Genomic DNA, 14,098 nt, shown 5'->3' on the forward strand with positions numbered 1-14,098 from the left:
CGGCACTTGTGATACTTCTCCCAGCTCCACCGCTGCAGCCTTTGATGACTGTGACGTTGAGGTCAGAGGGCGCGATGACGTCACGTCTGTGCACCCTCTGCCTGAGCAGTCACAGTTCAGAGACTGGAAGACGACGCCGCTGAGGAGTCCGGAGCAGAGCAGCAGCCAGCGATGGGAGGTGCGTGTTTATTTTTTTTAATGTTTGGAGCATTATATATGGGGCCCATTATACACTGGAGCATCATATATGGACCCATCATACTCTGGAGCATCTTATATGGGACCAATTATATATGGAGCATGATATGGGCACATCATACACTGGAGCATTATATATGGGGTCCATTATTTATGAAGCATTATATGGGAACTATTCTATATGGAGCATTATATGGGGCCCATCATATACTGTATGGAGCATTATGTGAGGCTTATTATACTATATGGACCATTATTTGGTGCTCATTATGCTGTGTGGAGCAATATATGGGGCTCATTACTCTATGGGGCCCATCATATACTGTATGGAGCATTATATGGGGCCTGATATATATGGAGCAATATATGGGCCCATCATATACTGGAGCATTATATGGAGCCCATCATATACTGTATGGAACATTATATGGGACCCATTATGTATGGAGCAATATATGGGGTACATTATACAGTACAGAGTAATACATGGGGCTCATTATACTGTATGGAGCAATATATGGGGCCTATTATATACTGTATGGAGCAATATATGGGGCTCATTATTCTGTATGAAGCAATATATGTGGCTCATTATACTGTATGGAGCACTATATGAGGTCTATTAATTTGTATGGATAAATATAAGGGGCTCATTCTCTATGGAGCATTATATGGGCCTATTATTCTGAATGGGGTAATATATGGTGCCCATAATACTGTACGGAGCAATATATGTGGCTCATTGTACTGTATGGAACATTATATGTGGCTCATTATTCTGTAAGGAGCATTGCATGGGGTCCATTATTCTGTATGGAGCAATATATGTTGTTCATTATTTTGTATGGAGCAATATGTGGAGCTCATTATTATGTATGAAGCATTATGTGGTGCCCATAATACTGTAAGGAGCAATATATGTGGCACATTATTCTGTATGGAGGAATATATGTGGCTCACTATACTGTATGAAACACTATATGAGGTCTATTATTCTGTATGGATAAATATAAGGGGCTCATTATTCTGTATGGAGCATTATATGGGGCCTATAATTCTGAATGGAGCAATATATGGTGCCCATAATACTGTACGGAGCAATATATGTGGCTCATTATACTGTATGGAGCATTGCGTGGGGTCCATTATTCTGTAATGAGCAATATATGTTGCTCATTATTCTGTATGGAGCAATATGTGGGGCTCATTATTATGTATGACGCATTATGTGGGGCCCATGATACTGTATGGAGCAATATATGGGGCACTTTATTCTGTATGGAGCACTATATGATGCCCATAATACTGTATGGAGGACTATACTGTCAGGTCATAAATCAATTGAAGAATTTACAATAGAAATCACTCATGTAATGTAAGAAGTGAAATCTTTGGCAATGTACTATACCTATATTTCTCGGCTGTAACTGTGCATTATGAATTGTAGTATGTGTTAAATGGGCCCACTGAGACTCTTTCGCCTGGGGCCCACGAAAACCTGGAGCCGGCCCTGCTCATGGTCATTGCAACCAAACAGGAGAAGTAAATTTGTCATGGGACCAGTTGTCTCCTAGCACAATACACAATTCACTGGTCACAAGATCTGCAGAAACGATGGGAGTTATAGTAGAAATGAAGAGAAACTGCAGTAATCTGACCTGTATAGCAAAACTTTGCTCGTCTGGTTCTACATGGCGTATGAGATCATATGTGAATTTTCCAGGGAAAAAAAAATAAAGCCCATCAAATGTCTCATAATGATACTGCCCCCACGTTCGGCAGATGTTCTCTCGCTCCGGTCCTGTATTATATACTGAAATAAAGGCAACAGGTTAACACATACATGTACACAAACAGCATTCGTCAAGAGCACATACATGTACATAAACACTTTTCAAAAGCACATACATGTAGACAAACACTCGTCAAGAGCACATACATGTACACAAACACTCGTCATGAGCAGAAACATGTACACAAACAACAGTGATCCAGAGCACATACATATACACAAACACTCGTCAAGAGCACATACATGTACACAAATACTCGTCAAGAGCACACACTTACACAAAGAACACTCATCAAGAACACATACATGTACACAAACATTTGTCAAGAGCACATACATGTACATAAACACTTTTCAAAAGCACATACATGTAGACAAACACTCGTCAAGAGCACATACATGTACACAAACACTCGTCATGAGCAGAAACATGTACACAAACAACACTGATCCAGAGCACATACATATACACAAACACTCGTCAAGAGCACATACATGTACACAAATACTCGTCAAGAGCACACACTTACACAAAGAACACTCATCAAGAACACATACATGTACACAAACATTTGTCAAGAGCACATACATGTACACAAACAACACTTGTCAAGAGCACATACATGTACACAGACACTCGTCAAGAGCACATACATGTACACAAAAAACACTCATCAAGAGCACATACATGTACAGAAACACTGATCACGACCACATATATGTACAAAAACATTCGTCAAGAGCACATACTGTACATGTACACAAACAACACTCGTCAAGAGCACATACATGTACACAAGTTAAGAACACATACATGTACACAAACAACACTCGTCAAGAGCACATACATGTATGCAAACACTCGTCAAAAGCACATACATGTACACAAACAACACTCATCAAGAGCACATACATGTACACAAGTTAAGAACACATACATGTACACAAACAACACTCGTCAAGATCACAAACATGTACACAAAAAAACACTGGTCAACAGCACATACATGTAAACAAACAACACTCGTCAAGAACAAATACATGTGTACAAACATTTGTCAAAAGCAAATACATGTACACAAACAATAATAATACAGCAGTTGGTCCTGTTGTGAAAAAGGCCAAAAAAATGGACAAAGGGCCAGAACCCCAAGGTCAGTTAGCCTAATATGTATATCTTTAAAGCGTCAAACAAGGAGAATAGGACTGATTGTATGCAGCAAATTCAGGCGTAGTAAAAAAACAGGTGGAAAGTATGAACCACAAGGTAGCTTAATATTCACTATAGTACCAGAAGGGCAATGTATTCCCAACACTATTGCACAAGTATCATGACTCAAGCTCACAGCTAGCATAAGTCATATTTATTAAAGCGCATACAAATAGTGCAGGTAGGCCCATGTATTAAATACAATCATCAAATATAGTGGTATATAGCTACAATCACAATCAGGGTGAGTAGATATTACCATATCCTGTATATAAGTGTGACACCCCAGGGTCCTGGTCGTCACAGTGGCATTGCTTTCCCCTTGGGGAGAGTGATGTGACGCTTGGAAGCGATGAAGGATAACTTTCACCAGGTAATCACTTACATACAACACGTTCATACTCCAGGCCAGAAGGGGGAGCTCTGAACCCTGATTAAGGGGAACTTCCCTTATATATTCTGGCTGGGGAGGAAGTTAGAGATTTCAGTTACCATGTCAGAGACACCCAAGAGTACAGCTCAAGCTGCCTGCCATGGAGGTACTGTCCCAGGACAGGAGAGAGAAAAGGGCACCTTGCCAGCGAACTACAGGTAGCAAGGTACCAGAAAACCAACGCATAGAGGAAGGCTCCCAACCTGACCTGCCAAGGGAGATTACCACTTGTTTTCAGGCTTCCTGGACTCCGTCTGCACCTGTTGCCGCTACCCTGGATTGAGGCCTGTTATCATCAGTAAACCAGGTAAAGACTACAACCATGTGACATCCGGTATTTATCGGCAAACCACCATCCCTGCCATACACCTTGGGAGCCCTGGGGACTCCGCTTCACCTGTGGGAAGTGTCACCATCCAGCCGCCATAGCATCACCCCAGAGGACCCCTTTAAGCAGCGTCGGTCCCCTCTGAACGAGAACCACAGGTGGCATCAGGAATATACTTTATTACCAAAAGACTTTTAAAAGACTTTTCCCCTTTTATTGAGTGCCCAGGGCCACGGACTGGGTCGCAGCCACCGTGCCATCCCCTTTAAGAGCGACCGGACCTGATACCGAGTATCCCCATTGCCCTGGTGGGCGACTCAACTTTGGCATCACGAACAGGATTTTGTGCCCTCGCATCGCCAGGTACTGTGCGCCAGAGACTGTGACAGTTTGCTTACAAACCGCCATTGCCATGCCACGTGGAGCGCGAGGGGAAGAAGGGGCGTACCTTTGTGGGCGGAGCGATCCAAAAGAGCACGAAGAGGAAGCTGGTGCCGCATTATGAGAAGAGCCGGAAGTGAAAACGCCATGCAGCAACACCGCAAGTGAGGACGCCGCAAAGCGCTGGACGGAGGAACCGCTGCAGACTCCGGAGGAGAGACACCGGCTTCTACAAGGTTAGCAAGGGGAAAAAGCCACGTTTGACCCGGGAGGTGGATTGGCGGGTGACGCAGCCGCAGGCTCCATGGTACCCCCAGACCCCGTGGTGGACACAGCCGCAGGCCCATACTGACATTAGGCCCCGCAGGGTCCGCAGCTCCTACAAGCCGGCCAGACCCCACCGCAGCTACAGCGCCCATAATGCCGCTGTCCATGCCCTATATTCCTGGAGCGGCCTGTCTTCCAGAATATTCCGGGGAGTCCCATACATTAAGTGACTTTAAGGATCACCAACGGATCATCGAGGCACACATAAGCGGGACATCGGGACCCAGGCAGGACATCAGGGTACACGAGGACATCAGGGTACAGGCAAGACATCAGGATACAGACAGGACATCTGGACTCAGGAAAGACCTCAGGACATCAGGACACAGGCAGGGCATCAGGACACAGGAATACTGTATAGACATCTGGGACACTGGCGTGGCAGCCCAGGTCATCAGCTGGGACACTGGCGTGGCAGCTTAGGTTATCAGTTACATCAGGACATCGAACACAGGAAGGACATCAGGACATCAGGGAACACGAGGTCATCAGGATGCAGGTAAGACATCAGGACACACGAGAACGTCAGGACATCAGGGTCCATGAGGTCATCAGGACACAGGCAGGACATCAGAGTACAGACAGGACATCAGGACATCTGGACGCAGGGTCAACGGCAGACATCAGACAGGAGTCGTTCGGTTCCGGACATCCAACACGACCTACAGGCACCACCAGTCATCAGGCTCCAAGCTCCAGGCAGCGGTCATCATGGTCATCAGGTTCCAGACTGCGGTTGTCAGGCTCCGGGCATCGGACCTAGGAAGGAACTCAAGACTGATGGTGCAAGCACCGCCATACTGGACGTGAGCCAGACGGGGTTAACACCGCATGGTAGTCAGAGCACAGAGTAGTAGATGCTCAGCAGAAACACCAGTTTCAAGAGACTCAAAGTCACTGGGAGTGAGGCTCCAGATACAGAGGGATTCCAGGAACATAATCACAGCAGACACAGTTCAGACAGGTTCAGGTACAGGACAGGTACAGGATCAAGGATTCCGGCCTGGATATACCGCCTCCAGGACAGGCGCCAGAACAGGACAAAACAGGAATCAAGGCAAGGACTTTGGTACGAAAACAGACAGGAGAGGTGCAGTAACACAAAAACACACATAGCAAAGTTCAGGAGCTTTGTGAGTAGCTCAGGCCTCGCCCATAGGGCAGGGGAACTATATATAGGAGCTGCCCCTCAGCCATTGGCTGGGGACAGCATTTCAAGTACATACACTAACCCTGATAAAAGCAGGGGAGGTGTGGCCGCGCACGCCCTAAGCACAAACAGAAACCATTACAGCACAATCAGTGCAGATCTGAGGCTCAGGGCACCTGACTGAGACTGCATGCACTGACCCACGTGGAAAGTGATGCACCAGCTGCAAATGACCTCACAACCCGCGAACAGCTTCACAGCAGCAACTAGGGACCGCACATGCGGATGGTCCTACAGCAGAAAAGACCTAACCACCCATGTACAGCTGCGCAGCAGAGCAGGGAACTGAGAAGGCTCCATCCAGGTAACAGCCAACAGTATCCCAGCTCAAATTAGGGGGAAAAGAGTAAAGGGTTAAAGCAAACATATGCATTGTCACGCCGAAAACCAGATACAGACAGAACGGCGTGACAGACGTGAATGTAACCCCATGATGACCATTGGTACTAATGTCATCGAAAAGTGTCTTGCCGAGGTTATTGTCTTTTTACAACAGGTGGCCAAAACTACCGGTACTAGTGAGCAACGTGTTCTGCAAAATGAAATCAGAGCCCTGGTGCAGAGACAACAGGTAGATTTGTCTGGTGGAGAAGTTGGGCGTGTCACAGTGAGTGACCCAATCCCCATTGCAATACCCCCCAGGTGTGAAATGTTAATATGGTGTCGGGCAGCAATAGGCCTCAGAGGTAAAGATTACCAGGCCCTGGTAGAACCTGTGTATTCAGACAGTAGGCCCACAATCCTGACAGCCAGAGGGGTGGTTGATGTCTGCAAGGGCAGAGAGTACCAGTACATGTCCTTAATTGTGGAGAGAAAGAGGTCCACTTAACCAGATATGCCACACTTGCTAAACTGTTTACTGTTAATAATAATGCAATACAGCCAACAGAACCCTTGGTCTCGTCTAACCGGGCCGAGGACAATGGCTCTGCAGGACAAATGGAGGACTGGTGTCAGAAATGACACGTGGGCACTGATTCTACCCCACCACACCAAAAACAAGGGGCTTACCGGGTGGTCCATGAGTATGAGCAGGTATTCAGCAAACACCCACTAGATTTTGGGCAGGCAAAAGGGGATCAACATCGTATCCCCACGGGAAGTCATCCATCCATTAAAGAGAGGTACGGGCCTGTACTTCCAGCTCACTACCAGTGTGCCAAAAGTATGTTACGAGAGATGAAGGAGGCTGGGGTAATCAGAGATAGTTGTAGCCCCTGGGCAGCTGTATTAGTTCTCATCAGGAAAAAGGATGGTACAATGAGGATGTGGGTTAATTACAGGCAGATAAACCGCATTACACACAAGGATACCCGTAGCCCAGAATAGAAGAATAGAAGAGTCATTAGCTGCTTTAAAATCTGCTAACTACAGTTATATGAAAAAGTTTGGGCAAACCCCAAAACAGTTATTAGATATATGAAACTGAAATAGCTGTTGCAAAAAAAACAATTTTTATAAAACATTAAGCTTAAGATTAATAGGGGTGCCCAAACTTTTTCATATAACTGTATTTCTCCACCTTAGATCTCACTAGTGGGTATTGGCAGGTTCCCGTAGCAGAGGCAGATAAAGAAAAGACCGCCTTCACGACACCGATGGGCCTCTCAGAATTCAACTACATGCCGTTTGGACTGTGCAACACACTAGGAACATTCTGGAGGATGATGGAGTGCTGTCTCGGGCACAAGAATTTTGAAACCATCTTATTGTACCTGGATGATGTCATCATCTTCTCCAAGACCTATGAAGACCACCTGAAACACCTGGTCGAGGTATTTGAAGCTCTGTCTAACTTTGGCATGAAGGTAAAGCCATCTAGGCGTCACCTGTTAAAGCCCAAAGTGCAGTACCTGGGCCATGTGGTAAGCTCTGAAGGAGTGGCACCAGACCCTGACAAGGTCACCGTGATCAGGGACTGGCCGAAACCCAGCAACATCCACGAAATCCGGCAGTTCCTCAGGTTGGTAGGCTACTACCGAAGATTCATTAAAGACTTCACGAAGATAGCCACACACCTGCAAGACCTGTTAGTGGGGCAATCCAAGAAGAGAAAGAGCAAGGGCCCTCCGTTTGAGTGGAACGACAGGCTGGAAGGATCCTTCACTCTGGTGAAGTTGGCTCTCACGGGAGATGAGGTACTGGCCTACCCTGACTATGACCAACTGTTTGTGCTGTACACGGACGCCAGCAACGTGGGATTGGGAGCAGCGCTGTCCCAGGCACAGAAAGGCAAAGAAAGAGTAATTGCCTACGCCTGCAGGAAGCTTCATCCCACTGAAAGGAATCCCGAAAACTATAGTTCCTTCAAGCTGGAGTTCCTCGCCATAGTCTGGGCAGTAACAGAGCGCTTCAGACACTACCTGGCCTCAGCAAGATTCACAGTTTTCACGGACAACAACCCACTGACATACCTGGAGATGGCAAAACTAGGTGCATTGGAGCAGCGTTGGATGGCCCGGTTGTCCAACTATGAATTCACCGTCAAGTACCATGCAGGGCACAAGAATGCAAATGGGGTGTGATTCCATTCTTGAATTCTGCGTCCTCTGACCTCTAGGACGGGGTGTGATTGATGGCAGCTGCCATCCTTGTATTTTGCGTCCTTCGACCTCTAGGACGGGGTGTGATTGATGACAGCTGCCATCCTTGTATTGTGCGTCCTCTGACCTCTACGATGGGATGTGATTGATGGCAGCTGCCATCCTTGTATTCTGCGTCCTCTGACCTCTAGGATGGGGTGTGATTGATGGCAGCTGCCATCCTTGTATTCTGCGTCCTCTGACCTCTAGGACGGGATGTGATTGATGGCAGCTGCCAGCCTTGTATTCTGCCCCCTCTGACCCCTAGGATGGGATGTGACTGATGGCAGCTGCCATCCTTGTATTCTGCGTCCTCTGACCTCTAGGACGGGGTGTGATTGATAGCAGCTGCCATCCTTGTATTCTGCTTCCTCTGACCCCTAGGACGGGGTGAGATTGATGGCCACTTTGTGGAATACCACAGCAGCTGCCATCCTTGTATTCTGCGTCCTCTGACCTCTAGGACGGGGTGAGATTGATGGCAGCTGCTGTGGTATCCCACTAAGTGGCCATTTCTATGGAATACCGGATATATAGTGTGTTTTCATATAAATGCTGTGAATTTTTATGTGGACTGTGCATTTCTAATACATTGTGTGACCTGCTGACAGGCAGCACAAAAAGGGTTAATCTTCTCGTCACAGGCTTGATCAGGTGACTCTGTTTTAATATGCAGAAGGTTCTGGAGAAAACGCCTCAGGGCAGTCAGCCCTACAGTCACATAGAAGTGGAGGAGCAGAGTCCTGTGAGATGGTTTTAATTTGAAGTGGCAGTTGGTGGTCAGACATCTTGGGAAGAGGAAGCCATTTTGTAGGTGAAGGCATTACCTACCTTCTCCCTGCCTGCTTTGCTTGAAAAGGAGTCTGACACAATAAGGGGAGATAATAGTCTTCATATAAGGAAGAATTACCTCAGGGCAGAAGCCGAGCACAGTGCTGAAGAAGAAATCTTCAGACTTAATAAAACCAGAGGTTACTAAGATCTGTCTGTCTGCAGTACACAGCAATCATCAACCGTGAGTGTAATCCTGGACCTCAGTTTACCGCTGTTTGTAAATAATAATTTGCCCCATTACCTTCAGTAAAAAGACGATTGCTTCATGACTGGGGCTCAAATGCACCAACTACTACCACCATCATCTTCTTCTGCCTGGAGGCAGTTACTGTGCAAACATTGTATTGTGGAGCTTCCTGTGCGTGTAATTGAGAAGGAAAGCCTCTGCTGACAGAAAGCTTGGCCACCATAAGATACATCATACCGTCAGGAGTACAACCCTCAGCCATACACCACATGAGAGCACCACAAGTACTTGGCATCATGAACAGGATGAATCCTCTGTGCCTTATATTTATTGGAGACTGTGTAAATAAATATTGCTGACATTGAGGGAAGCTGAAGAGAAAATTACCTCAGAGAGTGTCCATCTTTACTACACTGTTGTGAATTCCGTTCTCGAGCTCCCTCCTGTGGTCATGAATGGTACTTCGGTGAGTTCTGTCCGTGGACTCCCTCTGGTGGCTGTGAGTGGAGCTGCTGGTTCTGAGATTCCTTCTCCAGCTGCCCTCGTTTAGGGCTAGGCTGGATTCTCTATTTAACTCCACTCAGATCGTTACTCCATGCCAGCTGTCAATGTTCTAGTACTGGTTCAGATCACTCCTGGATCTTTCTGTGGACCTGTCTACTCCAGCACAAGCTAAGTTCCTGCTTGTTCATTTGTTACATATGGTTTTTCTTGCTAAGTTCTAGTCCAGCTTGCTAACATGAAACTATCTGGCTAGCTGGAAGCTCTGGGGGTGCAGAGTGGCACCACCGCATCGTGAGTCGGTGCGGGGGTATTTTTTGCACACTCTGCGTGGTTTTTGTAGCTTTTTGTGTTGACCGCAAAGATCCCTTTTCTATCCTCAATCTGTTTAGTTAGACTGGCCTCTCTTTGCTGAAACCTGTCTCATCCTGTGTTTGTGATTTCCTCTTATCTCACAGTCAATACTTGTGGGGGGCTGCTTTTACCTTTGGGGAAAATTTCTCTGAGGCAAGTGAGGCTTTGTTTCCTTTCTTTAGGGGTAGTTAGCTCTTAGGCTGTGAAGAGGCATCTAGGCAGAGTCAGGCACGCTCCACGGCTATTTCTAGTTGTGTTGATAGGAGTAGGATTTGCGGTCAGCAGAGTTCCCATTTCCCCAGAGCTCGTCCCGATTCCGTGTTTAACTATCAGGTCATTTCTGGTGCACCTAACCACCAGGTCCATAACAGTACAGCTGGCCCACAAAGTGTTAATGCATCTCAATAGAGGGAAAAGAGAAGTTCTGAGACCATTTTTTTTTTTTTCTCTGCAGTGTGTTTTGCCTTTCTTTTCCCCTTAAACTCTGGGTGGTTCAGAACTTAGGTGTGGATATGGACATTCAAGGTCTGTCCTCTAGTGTAGATCAACTCGCTGCAAGGGTACAAAACATTCAAGATTATGTAGTTCAGAATCCTATGTTGGAGCCTAGAATTCCAATTCCTGAGTTATTTTCTGGGGATAGATCTAAATTTCTGAATTTCAAAAATAATTGTAAACTGTTTCTTGCTCTGAAACCCCACTCTTCTGGTGACCCTATTCAGCAAGTAAAAATCATTATTTCTTTGTTACGTGGTGACCCTCAAGACTGGGCATTCGCCCTGGCGCCAGGAGATCCTGCATTGCGTAATGTAGATGCGTTTTTTCTGGCGCTGGGTTTGCTTTATGATGAACCGAATTCTGTGGATCGGGCAGAGAAAATTTTGCTGGCTTTGTGTCAGGGTCAGGATGAAGCGGAGGTATATTGCCAGAAGTTCAGAAAGTGTTCTGTGCTTACTCAGTGGAATGAGTGGCAGCAATTTTCAGAAAGGGTCTTTCTGAAGCCCTTAAGGATGTTATGGTGGGGTTCCCCACGCCTGCTGGTCTGAATGAATCAATGTCCTTGGCCATACAGATCGATCGGCGCTTACGTGAGCGCAAAACTGTGCACCATTTGGCGGTATCCTCTGAGCAGAGGCCTGAACCTATGCAATGTGATAGGACTTTGACCAGAGCTGAACGGCAAGAACATAGACGTCAGAATGGGCTGTGTTTTTACTGTGGTGACTCCACTCATGCTATCTCTGATTGTCCTAAGCGCACTAAGCGGTTCGCTAGGTCCGTCACCATTGGTACTGTACAACCTAAATTTCTTCTGTCCATTACTCTGATTTGCTCTTTGTCATCCTTTTCTGTTATGGCATTTGTGGATTCAGGCGCTGCCCTGAATTTGATGGACTTAGAGTTTGCCAGGCGCTGTGGTTTTTTCTTGGAGCCCTTGCAGCATCCCATTCCTTTGAGGGGAATTGATGCCACACCGTTGGCCAAGAATAAGCCTCAGTACTGGACCCAGTTGACCATGTGCATGGCTCCTGCGCATCAGGAGGATATTCGCTTTCTGGTGTTGCATAATCTGCATGATGTGGTCGTGTTGGGTTTGCCATGGCTGCAGGTCCATAATCCAGTATTGGATTGGAAATTAATGTCAGTGTCCAGTTGGGGTTGTCAAGGGGTACATGGGGATGTTTCATTATTGTCAATTTCTTCCTCCACTCCTTCTGAAGTCCCTGAGTTTTTGTCAGATTACCGGGATGTATTTGATGAGCCCAAGTCTAGTGCCCTACCTCCTCATAGGGATTGTGATTGTGCTATTAATTTGATTCCTGGTAGCAAGTTCCCTAAGGGACGACTTTTCAATTTGTCTGTGCCAGAACACGCCGCTATGCGGAGCTATATAAAGGAGTCCTTGGAGAAAGGGCATATTCGCCCGTCGTCGTCACCATTGGGAGCAGGGTTCTTTTTTGTGGCCAAGAAGGATGGTTCTCTGAGACCTTGTATAGATTACCGCCTTCTTAATAAAATCACGGTCAAATTTCAGTACCCTTTGCCTCTACTGTCTGATTTATTTGCTCGGATTAAGGGGGCTAGCTGGTTCACCAAGATAGACCTTCGAGGGGCGTATAATCTCGTGCGTATTAAACAGGGCGATGAATGGAAAACAGCATTTAATACGCCCGAGGGCCATTTTGAGTATCTGGTGATGCCATTCAGCCTTTCTAATGCTCCCTCTGTGTTTCAGTCCTTTATGCATGACATCTTCCGAAAGTATCTGGATAGATTCATGATCGTATATTTGGATGATATTTTGGTCTTTTCGGATGATTAGGAGTCCCATGTAAGCAGGTCAGAATAGTGTTCCAGGTCCTTCGTGCTAATTCCTTGTTTGTGAAGGGATCTAAGTGCCTCTTTGGAGTTCAGAAGGTTTCCTTTTTGGGCTTCATTTTTTCCCCTTCTACTATCGAGATGGATCCTGTTAAAGTCCAAGCTATTTATGATTGGACTCGGCCTACATCTGTGAAGAGCCTTCAGAAATTTCTGGGCTATGCCAATTTTTACCGTCGCTTCATCGCTAATTTTTCTAGTGTTGTTAAACCGTTGACTGATTTGACCAAGAAGGGTGCTGATGTGGTGAATTGGTCCTCTGCGGCCGTTGAGGCTTTTCAGGAGTTGAAGCGTCGTTTCTCTTCGGCTCCTGAGTTGTGTCAGCCAGATGTTTCGCTCCCTTTTCAGGTCGAGGTTGATGCTTCTGAAATTGGAGCAGGGGCTGTTTTGTCTCAGAGAAGTTCTGATTGCTCTGTAATGAAGCCATGCGCTTTCTTTTTGAGAAAGTTTTCGCCTGCTGAGCGTAATTATGATGTTGGCAATCGGGAGTTGTTGGCTATGTAGTGGGCATTCGAGGAGTGGCGACATTGGCTTGAAGGAGCCAAGCATCGCGTGGTGGTCTTGACAGATCACAAGAATCTGACTTATCTCGAGTCTGCCAAGCGGTTGAATCCTAGACAGGCTCGTTGGTCGCTGTTTTTCTCCCGTTTCAATTTTGTGGTTTCGTACCTTCCAGGTTCTAAGAATGTGAAGGCTGATGCCCTTTCAAGGAGTTTTTTGCCTGATTCTCCTGGGGTTCCTGAGCCGGCTGGTATTCTCAAAGAGGGGGTAGTTCTGTCTGCCATCTCCCCTGATTTGCGGCGGGTGCTGCAGGAGTTCCAGGCTGATAGACATGACCGTTGTCCAGCAGAGAAACTGTTTGTCCCTGATAGATGGACTAATAGAGTTATCTCTGAGGTTCATTGTTCGGTGTTGGCTGGTCATCCTGGGATTTTTGGTACCAGAGATTTGGTGGCTAGGTCCTTTTGGTGGCCTTCCTTGTCGCGGGATGTGCGTTCTTTTGTGCAGTCTTGTGGGACTTGTGCTCGGGCTAAGCCCTGCTGTTCTCGTGCCAGTGGGTTACTTTTGCCCTTGCCTGTCCCGAAAAGGCCTTGGACGCATTTTTCCATGGATTTTATTTCAGATCTTCCTGTTTCTCAAAGGATGTCGGTCATCTGGGTGGTTTGCGATCGCTTCTCTAAAATGGTCCATTTGGTACCCTTGCCTAAATTGCCTTCTTCCTCTGATTTGGTTCCATTATTTTTCCAACATGTGGTTCGTTTGCATGGCATTCCGGAGAACATCGTGTCTGACAGAGGTTCCCAGTTTGTTTCAAGGTTTTGGCGGTCCTTTTGTGCTAAGATGGGCATTGATTTGTCTTTTTCTTCAGCTTTCCATCCTCA

General features: G+C 46.5%; 1 protein-coding gene across 1 annotated transcript in view; it reads right to left on the reverse strand.

Moving 5' to 3' along the window:
• Nucleotides 1-14,098, reverse strand: part of OTOG (otogelin) — a 1,016,637-nt gene that overhangs the window by 773,248 nt on the left and 229,291 nt on the right. Inside the window, exon 6 of the mRNA XM_077292284.1 lies at nt 1,857-2,011. Coding sequence (XP_077148399.1) covers nt 1,857-2,011 — 155 coding nt within the window. The remainder of the gene's footprint in view (nt 1-1,856; nt 2,012-14,098) is intronic.

Source organism: Ranitomeya variabilis, chromosome 2, assembly GCF_051348905.1.
Source record: "Ranitomeya variabilis isolate aRanVar5 chromosome 2, aRanVar5.hap1, whole genome shotgun sequence".
NCBI classification, from domain to species: domain Eukaryota; kingdom Metazoa; phylum Chordata; class Amphibia; order Anura; family Dendrobatidae; genus Ranitomeya; species Ranitomeya variabilis.